An 18,040-nucleotide genomic window follows, 5' to 3' on the forward strand; every position below is an offset into this window, starting at 1 on the left:
AAAATTTCATCCCAAAAAGTAGTACATACACTTCAAGTCTTTAACCTACATTCAAAATAATATAGTTCAACAAAAATATAACATTTATTTAGAAATAAGTTATTTACACTCCAAAAGAAGTGTATACACTTCAACCCAAATTCAAAATAACAAAGTTTAATAAAAATAAAATAACATAGTTCAACAAAAATATAATATCCTTAGAACTCGCCAAATGCTATGTATCAATATTGAAAGAATTTGAGCAAACAGTAGACTAATCCTGACTATGATCACGATTATCATCCATAGATTCTTTGTTGATGTTTAAATTTATAACATCTTCCACAAGCTCATCCAATTTCATTTGTGCAAGTTCTATGCCAAAAAAAAAAAGTATTAGAAGTTCTAGGGTCTGTAAGGTTTCAATTTCCAATTATATCCCTTGTAAATTTTTGTAATTACTCACTTTTCTTTTAAAATTTAAAATATATGTTGGATATAAAAGGTATTTGACAAATCTAAAATAAAATAAATATTTATTTGTTATACGAGTTAAATGGGTTGTGTTAAGTGGCTCATTTCAGGTTAATACAAATAAATTGACGTATCAAACGTGTCTATTGCAGGTTACGTAGGTTGACCCGCTTATGACACATTTCTTATCGTGTCATTTTTGAGTTAACCCGTTTATGACCCAAACCTGAAAAAATCAATGTCGAATTCGTGTCGTGTTCACGGGTTTGGTCGAACATTGACACCCCTGATTATCATAGTCATGTAGTAGGACCTTTAGCTTAAGCTAAACGCAAAAATTAGAAATATGAAGTCATACACGTTTGATTCAACCGACATATTAGAATCTATCATAATTGATAGGAACGTTTTCTTCTCCAAAAAAAAAAAAAATATATATATATATATATATATATATATATAAAAGACCATTCAATATTATCCTCACAACTCATCTGGGACCCACGAGTTTAAAAAATAAATAGTGAATTTTTTCTTTTTATGGTAATTCCACAATCTTTGGGTTAATATATTACTAATAGTGCATAATGTATAATAAACATGGCATAATTTATGGGTCAAAATTGGCAAAATTTAGATACAATTTTTTTTAGGTATTCTTATATCAAAAAATAATTAGGTATTATATTTTAGGTTTTTAAATTAAATTTAACCATACAGTTGTATTGACCAATAAAATATAATTGAATCTAAGAAAAACTACAAAAAAAATTCACAACTTTTTTTCTGAATTGAATTCTTATTGAAAATGATAACATCATTTTTATTTGATTGATCAATTCAATCATTTGGTTTAACTCTATTGAAAAACTTAAGGTAAAACGCAAGAACTATACTTAAATATTACCTTAAAAAAATAATTTTGCACCATTTATAACTTGTTAACTCAACATGAATTCTGCATCAAAAAAAAAAAAGGACACTCAACATGAATTTGGTTTCGAATCTCACATGCACAATATATATATATATAGTGTTTGGTTGTACTATGGTTGTAAAAAAAACATTTCAAGTGTTTTTTATGACATAAAATGAAAACATTTTTTTATCTCACAACTCACAAAGTTGGTGTAAACCGAGATCGGATTTTTAAAATAAATAAAATAAAAATAACTTGTTTAGTGCAGCAACCACCATATCGGAACACACCATCACTATAATTGCAAATCAACATTTTCCAAAGATGACTACCATTGTTAGCATTTGACAATTAGATATTGTGCGGGTTTGTGCAAGCCAAGATTAAAAAATAATTTTCAAAATTCTATTGAGATAAAACATTTTACAACTCTTTATACAGACATTTTTCGGTCAAAAATATATATAGGCTGGGTTTGGATAGCACGTCCACGTCTACGTCTACGTCTATAAGGTTTCCGCGTTTTTTTTTTTTTAAGACCAGCGCTTGGTGCACTGTTCATGGGACATGAACAGTGCACCAAGGCATATGAACAGTAAAAAAAGAGGAAATAGTAATTTTTTACGCATTTAAAAATTATTTTATTACAGTATTTTCAGTTTTTGATTTTCAATAATAAATTCTATCAAAATTGACTCATATTATCAAATTTGACCTAGAATTTACAACGAAGCTTTAGAGGTAAAAAAAATTTAATTAATTAAATAAATAAATAACACAGAAAAGAAAAAGAAGAAGCGACCATGTGTCCACATGTACGGTAAAAGATGGAGATCTAACATAGATAGGAAAAAAAAAAAAAAGCAGTATGCTTTTGAGAACGTGAACGGCACTCATTCAATCATGTCTGTGAAACGTAGGGCTGAGATTACATCACCGACTGGTCTTAATCATAACGGTCCTCTTAAGTGGGCCCCCACCACCTTATTCTCTCTCTCTACCAATCTCCTCTTACATTCTCACTATTTATAGCTTTCTTCTTTAAACCAAAATCACTAGAGAGAGAGAGAGAGAGAGATCGGAGAATTTTGAAACGTAAAAAAAAAAAAAATTAATAAATTAAGAAAGAAATCAACGGTGAGGATTTGATTTTGAAACCGAAAACATGTCGTGGCAAACTTACGTTGATGATCATCTGATGTGCGACATCGACGGTCAGCATCTCTCCGCCGCGGCCATCATCGGCCACGACGGCAGCGTCTGGGCCCAGAGCGCCACCTTCCCTCAGGTCCTCTCTCTCTCTCTCTCACTCTCTAAATTTTTTCTGATTTTTTTGGTTTTGATTTTCAGAATTCGGTTAGATCTGGTTGTTTCAGTTTTTCGATTTTTTTTTCTGATTTTTTTTTTTTTTTGGTGTTGATCTATGTGGTGGATTGGTGTTTTGAATCTGTTTGTTTCCTCGGAAAATGTTTTATATACCTTGATCCGTCTCATTTCTTGAGGATCTGGATGTCACTGAAGTTCCGCAATTGATTTGGATGGAATTAATGTGATTTTATTCTGAATCTGTTGAAATTTCAGGTTTTGGATTCGGGATTTTTCGGTGAAATTCGTTGGATTGGAGAGGAAAATTTGAATTTTACGATTTTGTTTTTTCTATGTATTGATTTGGTTTCCGATAATGGATTGTTTGACTAAACTTGTTTGACCGTTGAATTAAAGCCTAGTTGCGTGGATGAACAAGTAATATGAATGACTAGATCAAAGGCATTAGGGAATGCTTTTATTCACGATTGATTTGTATGAAAATACACGCAGATTTATGTGAAATTAATGCGGTTTTGAACGAAATCAATGAGTTTGCTATGGGGTTGGAAATTTTACTTTCATATGAACGACCCAATTAATCTTTTAAGAGTCCATAGCCGACCCGTTGTTTTTGGACCAAGGATTTGTTGTTTGTGATAAGAATTACATGATGATATTGGTTTATGATTCGAAATTGATTCTGAGTTGTACCATTTAAGCTTCCATGTTTTTATTGCTTGATTCGCGTCCTTTTTGGTAACTTTTTATACATGAGAGGGCTTAGAATATAGAGAGAATAAATGGGTTTTACATGTCAAGCATATTTTATACTTTTAGGATATGCTTTCTTTTCTTCTATTGTAAAATCTAGATGTAGCTGCAAACTAACAGTGAGGTTTTTTTTTCTTCCCCGCCCGTTTTATATGCAGTTCAAGCCAGAAGAAGTTGCTGCCATCATAAAAGATTTTGATGAACCCGGCTCTCTTGCCCCAACTGGGTTACACCTTGGTGGCACAAAGTACATGGTTATTCAGGGAGAGCCTGGAGCTGTTATTCGTGGAAAGAAGGTGTTTTTTTAAGCTCTATTAGTCCTCCTGTTTTTCTTTCATCGTTTTTTTTACATTGGTTTATGATTGATGGTTTTACCTTAATTCTTTTGTTGATCTTGAGGCATTAGCTGTTATTCATGAAAGGTGTTGTATGCTCTTTTCATTCTTTTTTAACCGCTTTCATTTTTATGTTTTTCTTACAGTGGTTGATAATTGATGATAGTAATGTTATTATTGTTTGAGCTATTTTGTATAAAATCTTCATATAGTAGTTGTATAAGATTAGTTGCAGAAACATTAGGGGCATCTTAGTGTATACCATAGTTCCACACCCATGTTATGTGGCACTCGGAAATAATGTAGACCTTATACAATATTGGCAATAGGGGTTGAGTACTCTCTAAGATACATTATGTAGGAACTTACCTTTCCTTGATGCATAGATGAAATAAAATTGGATGCTTCAAATAAACTTCCTTGCCATGCTACAAGATTGGGATTGGAAAGCCTCAACTCTTGAGTACACGCTTGCACGCAACCCTTGTATCTTGAGTCCATGTAGTATGTTTTCATATATGTTAATCTGCCAATTAGTCATAATAATTACGTTATTGAGATCCCCAGCTTCTACCCAGGTTCATTACCTGTAGACAATGCTTAGCTGATTTTACTTTGCTTTGTGTGTCTTAATATGTTTTTAGGTATCTTTTTCTTTTTTAGGTATTGGCCTTTTATTGGGTTCTCATTTCTCTGGCTGTTCAGGATTTCTATCTTTGCCCAATATTAGTTGTTCATTTAATAATCCAGTGAGCTCTATCTCAACCAGCACCTCCTCCCCTTATATAAGTGCTTGGTGGAGGGTGAGGTGGTGGTTCAAGACCCATTGAAACATTATTGATAAAATCTTACCTAATCTTCCATTTTCATTTATTGAGTGTATAATGAATTTTCAATGTGTAGCTAAGGTTATACAATTTCTTATACGCACTTGGTCATAATTACTGGGCATCATGGACTCATGGCTGTTTCACCTTTTGACTTTCAAATTATTATATGGACCACTTACATGCACCTTGTCATGGATTCTTGACTTCTTATGCACCTTTTGACTTATAATTTCTTATATGCACCCGGTAATGTCCCTGAAAGACTCAATTGAGAGCTTTATCTTCTATTTTAAGGTTTTTGTGAACCATCAACCGTGTACCTGGCCCCTTGAAACAATAATAATAGAGCAAATGAATCTCACTTGTGGGACCATCTCTATTATTCCTCAGTCATCGTTGCTCACAATTCGCTAGTCCCTGTCAATAACAGTCTCTTGTGCAGACAGACAAGGACACCTCACCAACACATTGGATTCAAATTGCTTTTGCTTTACTTTCATAAAGCAAGAGAAAGTTCTTTGAAGAAATGAGTTGTCCTTGAGTATTATTGGATCTATAATCATGTTCTGATTTCCTTTTTCATTTTTCTTTTGATGATGAAATTTGCATAATCAGTCCACAAGGGCGGCAGGCCCCATTCATAAGTGAGTATCAAACCCCATGCCTTTTACAAAAGGATTCTACATAATCCTATTTCAAAACCCCACCCCTTTCCAAATTGGATTCCTAATGAAGGGTGAAATTTCTAATAATACTGAGAAAAAGTTGCTGAATAAAATCTTTATGAGAAATAGTTTACAATTCAGAATTTTCACTTGCATTTTTAATTCTTTTCGTGGGGTGACTTAGTTTGTCATATTTAGTTTGATGCATGCCAGCTAAATTTCACATTAAGTAATGGTTCATGTGGTAGCATTCGATTACAAGTGCCTCCTCTACTTTATTCTTATTCTTGCTTTGGCCAAAAATAGATATATATATATATATATATATATATATATATATTTTTTTTTTTTATTGTTGCATTTTTATATATATATTTATAGTTTTGTTGGTCAATTTGCTATGCAGGGTGCTGGTGGTATCACTGTGAAGAAAACCGGCCAAGCTTTGATTTTTGGTATATATGACGAACCTTTGACCCCTGGACAGTGTAACATAATTGTCGAGAGGTTGGGAGACTACCTGATTGATCAGGGCCTTTAGGTTGCTATTTGCTTCATGGTTCCATATCGTGGTGTTTGGTTTTGGGCTTGCATCTTCTTACTTCAGTCGTGAACTGGCAGTGGAATTGTTGCTGAAAATAACCGTGTGAGAAACAGAACAATGATTTTTGGTGCATTAGGCTCATTTCTATTTCTCCAATTCCCATGTTTTCTTAACTTATGTGTATGTATTTCACAACTGTTTTGTGCGTATTGAGTCTGCCTTTTTTATAGTATCGAATATCCATGGATTTCTTTTATATCATGATATGAAAAGATTTAATTTTTTGGATTCTTAAATGTGTGATTTAGAATGTCTTTGGCTTGCAAAGGAGTATTAGAGGCATTCTTGTAAAGAGCTTCTTCTTCCTCAAGAATAGAATTCGTTTAATGCTGAAAATTTTAGGCTACCTTACAGGCTTAGGCTTTAATTTTCAGCCATGGTTGAAGTGTTTATTACATGATTTATGACTTAAATTAGATGATGAGACTTTGTGTGTACAACCACTACTTCCTATGGTCCGATAAGGGGTAAAGATAACTCCGCTAACCACCACCTATGGTCCAATAATTTCGATTACAGCTGTGCTCTAGTTTGCTTTATGGTATGTTCTGAAGAAAGATGAAGGTAGCCGCATTTAGTTTGCTTTTAGAAAGATGGAGGTAGAGGAGACTGTCCTATTACCGTGGCAGCAATCCTTTTATGAAAATCCTCTTGAAATTTTCGGAGTTGTTATGAAAACTAACATTATATAAATAAGATAGCAAAAAAAACATTATATAAATAAGAAACTAACATTTTTTAAAAATGGATCCTTCTTTCAAATGTTACGTTTACGTTTACGTTTTTTCTTCCATGAAAAAAGATCCCCTCCAATTGAAGAAATGATTGGACATTTGACATTCTATCTAATGACGAATTGGACAAACTTTTTCAATCATATTGACAAAGCACGGTCAAATTTATTTAGTAGAAGCTTGCCAAAGAAAGACTATTCTTTTCACTCAAGAATTGATTTTTTTTTTTTTTTTATAACCAAGAATTGAATTATTGTTAATACTTTATATATGAACTTTTCCATCTTATATAATTGGAATTGCAAAGTGTTCATATAATAATAATAATAATAATAATTGTATGGGGCAAAAATTCAAGGCCCAAAAGATGATTGGGCTTGGATCAAGGTCCATCACATTTAATTTTTAGAAATTGGTTTTTGGACCAACACTTGGACTCCTAAAAAGTAGATTTTGATTCAATGATAAAGAAAAAACAATCAAATTGGGTTTAAACTAGCTTTTTAAGGATAATATATTTGATTTATCTTCCTCGGAATGACTGAGTAACTTTTTATAATTAATAGATTACAAAAATAAGTATTTTCTCTCTATGATATTAGAGATTTAATCCCTGTTAATTGGGGATCTTTTCTCTTTTATAGTGCTCCTACTTCGATCTTGACCCTTCACATGGAGGATTGTTGATCTTCCTTCAAGATACTTGTCTCATTCTTCCTTTTGAGGCCATGTTGAATAGATGTTGAGTAGATTATATGTTGAGTAGATGATGAGACTTTCTGTCTACAACGACTACTACCTATAGTCTAAAAAGGGCTAAAGATAACTCTACAAACCACCACCTCTAGTCCAATAATTTCAATTATAGCTGTGTTTTAGTTTGTCTTATAGTATGTTCTGAAGAAAGGTGAAGGTAGCCGCATTTAGTGTCCGTTTGGGATTCGCTTATATTGCTGAAACTGAAAATTTTTTGTTAAAAATACTATAAATAAAGCTAAAAGTTGGCTGAAATAGTACAAGTGAAACTCATAAATAGTACCAAAAAGTGCAGTAAGACTCAGGAATAGTAGCAAAAATAAGCTAAATAGTAAATTAAGTTGGCAAAAATAATTCATGTCAAACGCACACTTAGTTTGCTTTTAGAAAGATGGAGGTAGAGGAGACTGTCCTGTTACCGTGGCAGCAATCCTTTTATGAAAATGACCTTGAAATTTTCGGATTTGTTATGAAAACTAACATTATATAAAAAAAAGAAACTACCATTTTATAAAAAAGGATCTTGCTTCCAAATGTTACGTTTACGTTTTTTCTTCCATGAAACAAGATCCCTTCCAATTGAAGAAATGAATTGGACATCTGACATTCTATTTAATGACGAATTGGACAAACTTTTTCAATCATAATGACAAAGCACGGTCAAATTTATTTAGTATAAGCTAGCCAAAGAAAGACGGTTCATTTCACTCAAGATTTTTTTTTTTTTTTTGATAACCAAGAATTGAATTATTGTTATTACTTATCTCTCAAAAAATTTCTTGTTAATACTTTATATATGAACTTTATCGCCTTATATAATTGGAACTAGCATAATAATAATAATAATTGTATGGGGCAAAAATTCGAGGCCCAAAAGATTATTGGGCTTGGATCAAGGTTCATCGCAATTGATTTGTAGAGATGGGTTTTTGGACTAACCTTTGGACTCCTAAAAGTTAGATTTTGATTCAAAGATAAAGAAAAGACAATTGAATTGGGTTTAAACTAGTTTTTTAAGTATAATACGTTTGATTTATCTTCCTTAGAATGGCTGAAAAGCCTTTTACACTTGATAAATGACAAAGATAAGTATTTTCTCTCTTTAATATTTGGGATCTAATCCTTGTTCATTGGGGATCTTTTCTCTTTTATAGTGCTCCTGCTTCAATCTTGACTCTCCACATAGAGGGATGTTGATCCTCCTTCAAGATACTCTCATTTTAAAGCCATGTTGAGTAGATTACAAGCTGTGTTAGCATTGTTTAAGTGTCATTTAGCCATTAATACAGTTAGCATGGTTGGTGCAGTATATTTAATGCGGAGATGATGGATACTTTTTTTTGAGAAACTTCCCCTCATCCTTAACCATACTGGTCACTATTGTCTCCCTCGGGTCACATGCCCTGACCTTATATTGTTTTCGTCTTGCTTTTTTCGAGCGGTCTTCGTCCAAGTGCTTTCCCTTGGGCAAAAAGGCTCTTCGGCTAAAGGCTTCTCCTTCAGTTCTCTTGGGCCGACTTGGGTCAATTTAGTTCGTAATTGGGCCTTTATATTCCTCGAACCAGGCCCAATGGTACCAATTCTACTGGCCTCCCACAATAATAATAATAATAATAATAATAATAATAATAATAAATTGGCAAAGCTCTCACTTTCCTATACTCACCAAAAATACCCCTATATATTTCTAATATTCACTTTAACCTATAATTTGTGAGAGATTAGGAGTCATAGTCATAATGGGATGCACTACTATAATAAGTGCATAAAGTCATTTCGTCAACAAAAAAATAAATAAAATAAAAGAATAAGAAACTGTCCTACTACCGTCTCAGCAATCCTTTTATGAAAATCATCTTTAAATTTTCGGAGTTGTTATGAAAACTAACATTATATAAATAAGAAATTAACATTTTTTTTAAAATGGATCCTGCTTTCAAATGTTACGTTTACGTTTTTTCTTCCATGAAAAAAGATCCCCTCCAATTGAAGGAATGAATTGGACATTTGACGTTCTATTTAATGACGAATTGGACAAGCTTTTTCAATCATAATGACAAAGCACGGTCAAATTTATTTAGTATAAGCTAGCCAAAGAAAGACGGTTCATTTCACTCAAGAATTTTTTTTTTTTTTTAATAACCAAGAATTGAATTATTGTTAATACTTTATATATGAACTTTTTCATCTTATATAATTAGAATTGTGAGTCTATTCCCTTATCTCATCCCCTTTTCTTATATATATGTGTGTGTGTGTGTGTGTGTTTATCAAATAAATATAATAATTGTGAGATTCAGTTAACTCAACTGGTAAAGTCTCTGATGATTGTATAACAGATCTGGGGTTCAATCCCCGCCTACACTAAAAATTAATTGGTGTTTTGATCTGATAATAAATAACTATCATTAGGATTGGACGCTATAATTTGAAACTCTCTCAAAAAAAATTAGAATTGGCAAAGTGTTCATATAATAATAATAATAATAATTGTATGGGGGCAAAAATCTGAGGCCCTAAAGATGATTGGGCTTGGAATCAAGGTCCATCACAATTAATTTGTAGAGATAGGTTTCTGGACCAACACTTGAACTCCTAAAAGGTAGATTTTGATTCAAAGATAAAGAAAAGGCAATTGAATTGGGTTTAAACTATGTTTTTTAAAGGTAATACATTTGATTTATCTTCCTCGGAATGGCCGAGTAGCCTTTTACACTTGATAGATTATAAAGATAAGTATTTTCTCTCTCTAATATGTGTGTGTGTGTGTGTGTTTATCAAATAAAAAAAATAATTGTGAGTTCTAGTTAACTCAACTAGTAAAGTCTCTGATGGTTGTATAAGAGATCTGGAGTTTAATCCCCGTCTACACCAAAAACTGACTGGTGTCTTGATCTGATAATAAAGAACTATCATTATGAGTGGACGTTATAGGTTGAAACTCTCTCAAAAAAAATTAGAATTGGCAAAGTGTTCATATAATAATAATAATAATAATAATAATAATAATAATAATAATAATAATAATAATAATTGTAGGGACACGATTGGTGGACCAAGCCCAAAATGTAAGGGATCTTGGCCCAGTGAACCTAGTACAATAAATTTGTAGAGAGTGGGTCAAAGAGCTAGGCTTTAGTGCATGGATAACAGTTAGTATGGTTTCGGATGATAAGCCAACAAGAATTGTACCCGGTTTGTGCAAGAAAGTTTGTCATCGGCACAATCCGAGGAGCTCTGTTCTAGTATATATTGGATGACAATGGTTACAAGAGTTATTGAGATTGCTACAGTGCTTTCTCTTCTCCTTTTTTCGTCTCCCTCTCTCTGGGATCTCTTCCCTTATTTATATTACATCTCTCCCTTCATCCTTACCCTACATGTGGACAGTTGATGGTTTATGCTAATACTTGTCCCATCAGCCCCTTCTAAAAGTCTTCTGGGGTGGCTGTAAGGCTGCCATAATACTGTTCAAAAGTCACTTCCTCATTAATGCCGTGGTAGCAGCTTCCCCTTAGATATTTTTGAGCCATTATCCCTCTTGTACATTTATGGTGCTCGTTGCTATCATTAGAACTTCCTGAAAGGTCATCTTTGATCATTAGGATCTATACTAGATTTGCGTTTAACTTTAGTCCGAGGAAATAGTACTCCTCGGACTCGGACGACCCATGCTTCTCGGCCAAAACTACATGCTCTCGGCCAAATCCCAAAATCCATGACCCCACAATAATAATAATAATAATAATAATAATAATAATAATAATAATAATAATAATAATAATAATAATTGTATGGGGAAAAAATCTGAGGCCCAAAAGATGATTGGGCTTGGATCAAGGTCCATCACAATTAATTTGTAGAGATAGGTTTTTGGACCAACACTTGAACTCCTAAAAGGTAGATTTTGATTCAAAGATAAAGAAAAGGCAATTGAATTGGGTTTAAACTATGTTTTTTAAAGATAATACATTTGATTTATCTTCCTCAGAATGGCCGAGTATCCTTTTACACTTGATAGATTATAAAGATAAGTATTTTCTCTCTCTGATATGTGTGTGTGTTTATCAAATAAAAATAATAATTGTGAGTTCCAGTTAACTTAACTGGTAAAGTCTCTGATGGTTGTATAAGAGATCTAGAGTTCAATCCCTGCTTATACCAAAAACTGATTGGTGTCTTGATCTGATAATAAATAACTATGATTAGGAGCAAACACTATAGGTTGAAACTCTCTAAAAAAAAATAGAATTGGCAAAGTGTTCATATAATAATAATAATAATAATAATAATAATAATAATTGTATGGGGAAAAAATCTGAGGCCCAAAAGTTGATTGGGCTTGGATCAAGGTCCATCACAATTAATTTGTAGAGATAGGTTTTTGGACCAACACTTGAACTCCTAAAAGGTAGATTTTGATTCAAAGATAAAGAAAAGGCAATTGAATTGGGTTTAAACTAGGTTTTTTAAAGATAATACATTTGATTTATCTTCCTCAGAATGGCCGAGTAGCCTTTTACACTTGATAGATTATAAAGATAAGTATTTTCTCTCTCTGATATTAGGGATCTAATCTCTGTTCATTAGGGATCTCTTCTCTTTTATAGTGCTCCAACTTCAATCTTGGCCCTTCACATGGAGGGTTGTTGATCCTCCTTTAGGATACTTGCCCCATTCTTCCTTTGGAAGCCATGTTGAGTAGATTACAGGTAGGGATGGCATTGGGACAGGGCGGGGTGGGTTCAATGGATGGGGTCTTCGTCCCTACCCCGCATAGTTTTGTTTTACCCTATCCTTGCCCCGCCCCACATGATGGGAAAAGTTTTATTGCTTCATCCCAACCCCTTGGGGCCCCACAAAGCTCTGACCTACCCCGTAAAACTCTATTTCTTGTTAATCTACTCATAGTTATTACAATTGTTTTTAATAAAACTTGTTTCATTAATTAAGAGTTACTTAAAATTACAAATAAATTTATCCCATCAAGTCAAATTAATTTTTAGTAAAAATTGAATAATATTATTAAAGTGTTTAACAAGAGAATATAAAAAAAAATCTCATAATACAAAATCAATGATTCAATAGTATATAAATTTGTTCATAATAAAGACAAAAAAAAAAATTGTTAAAATCGGTACCTTATTTCCAACCTTGCAAAAGAAAAAAAAAGATGTAGAAAGCCTTATTGGTATAATAAAATGAGTTGATGATATGTTTGTTTAAATATTAGGGTTTTAGGGTATGAAAAATTTACAGTTCAACCCTTATCAATGCGAGGCGGAGCGGGTTGAGTCTAAAAAGTCTAAATCTATTCCCACCCTGCCTTGTAGTGCAAAGCTAAAATTTCGCCCCATCCCTGCCCCCCACCTTTGTGGGGTGGGGAAAACCTGCATGGGACGATGCGGTTAGGGGGAAGGGGGGTAAGCAGGGCGAAGCGGGGTAAAATTAACATCTCTAATTTTGACACTGTTCAAGTGTCATTTAGCCATTAATGCAGTTGGCATGGTTGGTGTAGTGCATTTAATATAGAGGTGATGAATGTTTTTCTAAGAAGTTTCCCATCATCCTTATCCATACTGATCACTATTGTCTCCCTCGGGTCACATGCCCTAGCCTTATTTAGTTTTTATCTTGCTTTCTTCAAGCGATTTTTGGGGAATTAATATAAAATAATACTTTGATGTACAACTGTTCATTGAACGATCTTATAATTGAGCCCTTGCTCAATGACTGCATGACCCTATAGAAAAATTTCCACATATTTAAAGTTCAACAGATCTTAGAGAGGTAAACCAATGAGCGGATGCATTTGCTAAATTAAAAGCTAACCAATCTAGTGACTATTTGTACTTTGATAACCTACGGCATGTGGTGGAGAATTTGTTGATGATACTGAGCTTATTTCGTAGCTTTTCTGTAACAGACTCACTTACAGTTAATAATAATAATAATAATAATTTCCCCAAAAATAAAAAATAAATGTAAAAAATAAGCCCGGAAACATATTGAGCAGGCCGGGTCAAAGTCCAAGCCCATTTAATACCCTTGCCCGCTCCAATAAAAAATGAACACAGAAAAGGGTACTTTAGTAATTACGCCTCATGCTCCACAACCCACAAAACCCTAATCGTAGCTAATCCCTTCACCTATATATATATACCCAACACTCACTCAGCCTCTCGTGTCTCTCTCTTTTTCTCTCTCTATTTTGTGATATTGTTTCTGTGTCAATGTCTGTTTAATCTTAATTTTTGTTGAATGGTCAGTTTAGTTAAAGCAGGGATTGTGTGTATCGGCGTTGTGCAACAATAAGTGCACTGTGTCCGAAAGAGTTCCCTGCAACATTGATCTGGGGAAGGTGGGCAGTTGTGTTTCATCTTTACCGTTGATATTTTCAACAATCATCTTCCCCACATCGCTTCTTTTCTACATTATCTTCCCCTTTATGTTTTTTTCTTTAATGTTTATTTTGGAGCAAACATATAAACATTGTATTAGAAATTGTTCTGTAATTGTTTGTTTAATCTCCTTTTTTGGATTGTCTAAAATGAATAAATAAAACCTTTCGTAAAATTTTAAGTTTATTTCCTCTTATTACCCATAAAAATAAACGGATATGCAAAATCTTGCTTTTTTTCATGATTGTGTTATTTCATAAATTGCTTGGATAAATTGCTTCATTGAATTTAATTGTGAATTCTGTCATGTCGATATTTATGTATTTTTTAAAAGTAACAAAAAATATATATTGTAATTGGTAGTTTTCTCCTAATAATTTTCCTTTTTTATAAATAAAATTAAATATGATAGAGAAACCAAATGGGTAAAAAATAAAAATAAAAAACATTTAGTTTCAATATGATTGAAACTAACCTATGTTGGCTATAAATTTTGGAGGAAGATGGCTTTAAATTTGAGGCAAAAGGTATATATTTTGCTTAATGGGGTGGAAATGATCGATTTGAAGTTAAACTTTTTTCCTAAAAACAATATGTGACTTAATGATCTCATTAGGTTGCACACCATAACCCTATGTTTGGTTTGAGGGGAAGAGAAGGGGGAGAAAAATATATTAATAAGAAATAAAAAAAAAAAAGCTAAATATAATGAAAAACCTATCCTGGATCCATATTTTTCCCTTAGTTTTTTCTTCCTCGTCCATTCTCTTCACTCAAAACATAGGGTTTTCCTAAAAAAAAACATAGGGTTTTCCTAAAAAAAAACATAGGGTCTATGTTGTAGAACGGAGGTGTGGGATGCTTTTCTTAGGGAAGGATTAGATTGAATTAGATAGATGGGTTGGGACAATTTTGTTATGAAAATTGAGTTTTAATTTGATCATGCAGATTTAATATGTATTAAATAATTACGTTTTACTGAATTGATCATATTTCAACCTCATCAAAGTTAAGTCTCAAAATGTCAAAATAAATTGGATTTCGTTGTTTAGAATGTCGAAATCTAAAACAAATTTAGTTGAATCAAGTTATTTGGCTTGAAAATCTTGTCTATCCTGAGCTTTCAAAAAATTTAGAACCCAATCAATCGACAATTGGTATCGGATTAGATGACTTGTTGAGTTTGGATGGATTTATTGGTAAAGTGAAGACTTAAAATTTGTGATTTTTTTGGTTTATTCTAGTAAGGTTTGTGCGGGCTCAAATAAACTAATAAATTGAATTGTTCCAAAAATGACTGAATTCTTATGTGAATTATGTGATTGCAAAGTGCAAACCCACGAATATGCTTCACTTGTTTTCTGTCCTGGGTCTTTGACCTACCTAAAATTTATCAGACTTCATTGGGTTCTCTATAAATAACTGGACTTTTATGTGTTCCATTTGCGACAACCTCAACTCCTCTAGCCCATTATAGAATCTGTTCCTTGTTAAAATAATTTATTTTCAATTGCAATTTTTTTTAGAAGAATTTTCAATTACAAAGTTCATTTGAAGTCTTGGATGAAAGCTCTGTTTAAGTATTTATATGATGGAAGATATACGAACGAAATTTCAAGAATAAAATTGTTTTTTTTTTTTGGGTTATAATTTACTCTTTATTCATGAGTTAAACTTTACCATGAGGTGAAGAACTTTATGATTTAATTGATGCTTCTTTGTATTTCTATTTAGGTTTAAAATTCCTTCACTCCAATATTAAATTATAAAAATAAATAAGCTTAGAACCTAATCTAACTCAAAAAACCTATAACAGCATTATGCTAGTGGGCACTCGAATCAAAATAACATGATCAATAATGCAATAGTGAAATTTGTTGTGAAAAAAAAATTGTGTCCATTTTTTTTTGAAAGAAAAAATGGTGTCCAGTGAATTACTATTACATGATTTGGTTATCAATTGAATCATTTTTGCGGCATCTACTTATGACAAGTTTTATAATTTAAAAAAAAAATAAAAACATAGGTTCTTATAATCAAGTTATGGCAAGTGTTTTGTGTGTTTATGTTAAGTTTCAGTTTGTCAATTAGGTAAAGTTAGAAGTGACCTTAGACTTCTCTTTTGAAAACATTATAAAGAGGTTCTAATTGAACTATAAGTCTTTTGGCAACCACCAACCTACTTTTCTAATGATATCGTTCATTTTCTCAATTTCATGTTTAAGATTTTATTTTTTTAGATTTAGCTGTATACAGAGTGTCACGTCATTTATAGTTTTAAATGATGTAACACTGAATAAGTGAATATATATAGTATGAAATCTTTTTTCATTCTTCTCAAGATTTTAAAAAACTTAGTAGAAATACGGCATAATAAAAAGGAAAATGAAAAAAACATATATAGACATACATACAAGTATATTTCAAATTTGAACGAAAAATTTGGGACTAAAGAATGTTTATATTGTTAAGTTATTTCTTTTATTATATTTTGATTTAGTAGTGTACTTATATTATTTTTAAATAATTTAATAAATTTAATATATATATTTTTCTTCAAACTCTTGTTGTGTTTTTAAAGGAAATATATAACAAGTGAGTGAAGGGCATATGTTTAATATATTCTTTCACGCATAACTTAATTGGGAAAAAAAATATTTACTGCCTCATGTTATTACAATTTTAAAATAATATTACTTTTTGTTTATTTTATATCTAGTATATAGATTATATAGCAATAAGATATATTAACTCAAATTGTAGAAAAATATTAGCAAATGACAAATTTTCAAGAGTATAATAAAAGCATGAAAATGCTGATGTTTAGTATAAATGATAAAATATAGAACTAAAAAAATATGAATTTTGATAATTTAAATTGTGAGTGAACTGGGCCTAGTGAACCAAACCGACCACTAAGGCAAAGCCCAACACGAAACTCGAGGCCCATTGGGTAGTGTAGGCTCAACACATAATAAAGAGGTACCCCCGGGCTTCATCACATTGGACCCAATCACTGGCCGGGTATTGGGAATTGGTGCGAGTTTCCCCAAAAGGTTCTTTCAAATAAAGGGTTTGAACCGATCATAAAGGAGATCTGTGTGCAATTCCTAAGAGGTCGATAACCAAGAATTAGCATTCTGGAAGGAATTCACTCCTAAGCACTATCCAGCATCTGGAACAAGTTCTAAGGGAATCCTCTGAATTCGTGAGGATCCCTTGGGATTTTGGGTGTTATGGGAATAAAAATGATGGCCTCTCCACTCATGGAGGGCTATAAAAGTAAAGGGGTTCTAGAAAAAAGAGAGGGAGAAAAGGATGAGAAGAAAAGACCTAGGAGAACTACTGGGAAATCAGTGGGAAGTAAGGATGAGGGTAAGAGGTTAAGGTTTGAGGATTGAGATAAAGCCCACAAATAAATAAGTTGAGGGCCCAAGTACTAACATAAAATAGCAGTACTCGGTGCATATAATTGGCGCCGCCTGTGGGAATCTTACTCATTTTGGGGGCTTCGAATTGGTCTAATACTGTCTGATTATGAAATGCCCCAAGCTGGAGAGGGTTTCGTAGCGGGTAATCGTTCTAGGGCCTCATCACGGGGCCAAATGAGGCTCGAAAGGGAGAGAAGAAGGGAGCAGCAGCATATGCAAGATAGGCATGAGATGAGGGTAGACTCTGATGAGGGATCTTCACAAGGGGAGAGAATCATGTCTTACATCCTCGAGTGATCTCGTTGGAATGATTAGGTAAGAGAGCTAGAGAACCTGCGAAAATAGGTTAATGATTTGGAAATCAAGCTGAGAGGCCAACAACATAGAAGAGAACAGGAGGAGTCGTCTTTCGACCCTGATTACATTTTGGGGGCATCCTCCCGTGGCAGCGGATAGTATTGGTCAAGGGAAAGATCCCGCAAGATAGCAGGGCGACGTAGTGAATCTCCCTGCCATAGTTGGCATCGTTACCATAACACGGCTCTAGATGCTATGAGCAGAGCGTTGAGAAGGGCAACCTGTTTGCCTTTCTCGAAAGAGATAAGGTGCACAGAGATGCTGAGGTAGTTTACCTGCCCGTCATTCACAATTTATGACGGAAAAACTGATCCGGTTGAACATGTAAGTCATTATATACACATGATGTCACTTTATTCTCATAATGATGGGTTGATGTGCAAGGTTTTCCTTTCCAGTCTGGGGCTGACTACTATGAGATGGTTTAATGGATTAAGGAAGGGTTCCATCAGGAGTTTCGGGGAGTTGATTCA

The 18,040-nt window shown here is 33.0% G+C and overlaps 1 protein-coding gene and 1 non-coding gene across 2 annotated transcripts; both read left to right on the forward strand.

The window, feature by feature from the left end:
• Positions 1–2,374: 2,374 nt before the first annotated feature.
• On the forward strand, positions 2,375–6,124 carry LOC142636026 (profilin-4). The gene is made up of 3 exons (XM_075810088.1): positions 2,375–2,663; positions 3,613–3,750; positions 5,691–6,124. Exons 1-3 carry the CDS (start codon positions 2,541–2,543, stop codon positions 5,823–5,825), a joined length of 396 nt encoding a protein of 131 aa, XP_075666203.1. The 5' UTR covers positions 2,375–2,540; the 3' UTR covers positions 5,826–6,124.
• A 7,530-nt stretch (positions 6,125–13,654) lies between these two features.
• LOC142637756 (small nucleolar RNA snoR135) lies at positions 13,655–13,799 on the forward strand. The gene has a single exon (XR_012844881.1). It is a non-coding gene; the product is annotated as a small nucleolar RNA snoR135 (small nucleolar RNA).
• The last annotated feature ends 4,241 nt before the right edge of the window (positions 13,800–18,040 follow it).

The sequence above is a fragment of the Castanea sativa genome, chromosome 5 (genome assembly GCF_040712315.1).
Source record: "Castanea sativa cultivar Marrone di Chiusa Pesio chromosome 5, ASM4071231v1".
In the NCBI taxonomy this organism is placed as follows: domain Eukaryota; kingdom Viridiplantae; phylum Streptophyta; class Magnoliopsida; order Fagales; family Fagaceae; genus Castanea; species Castanea sativa.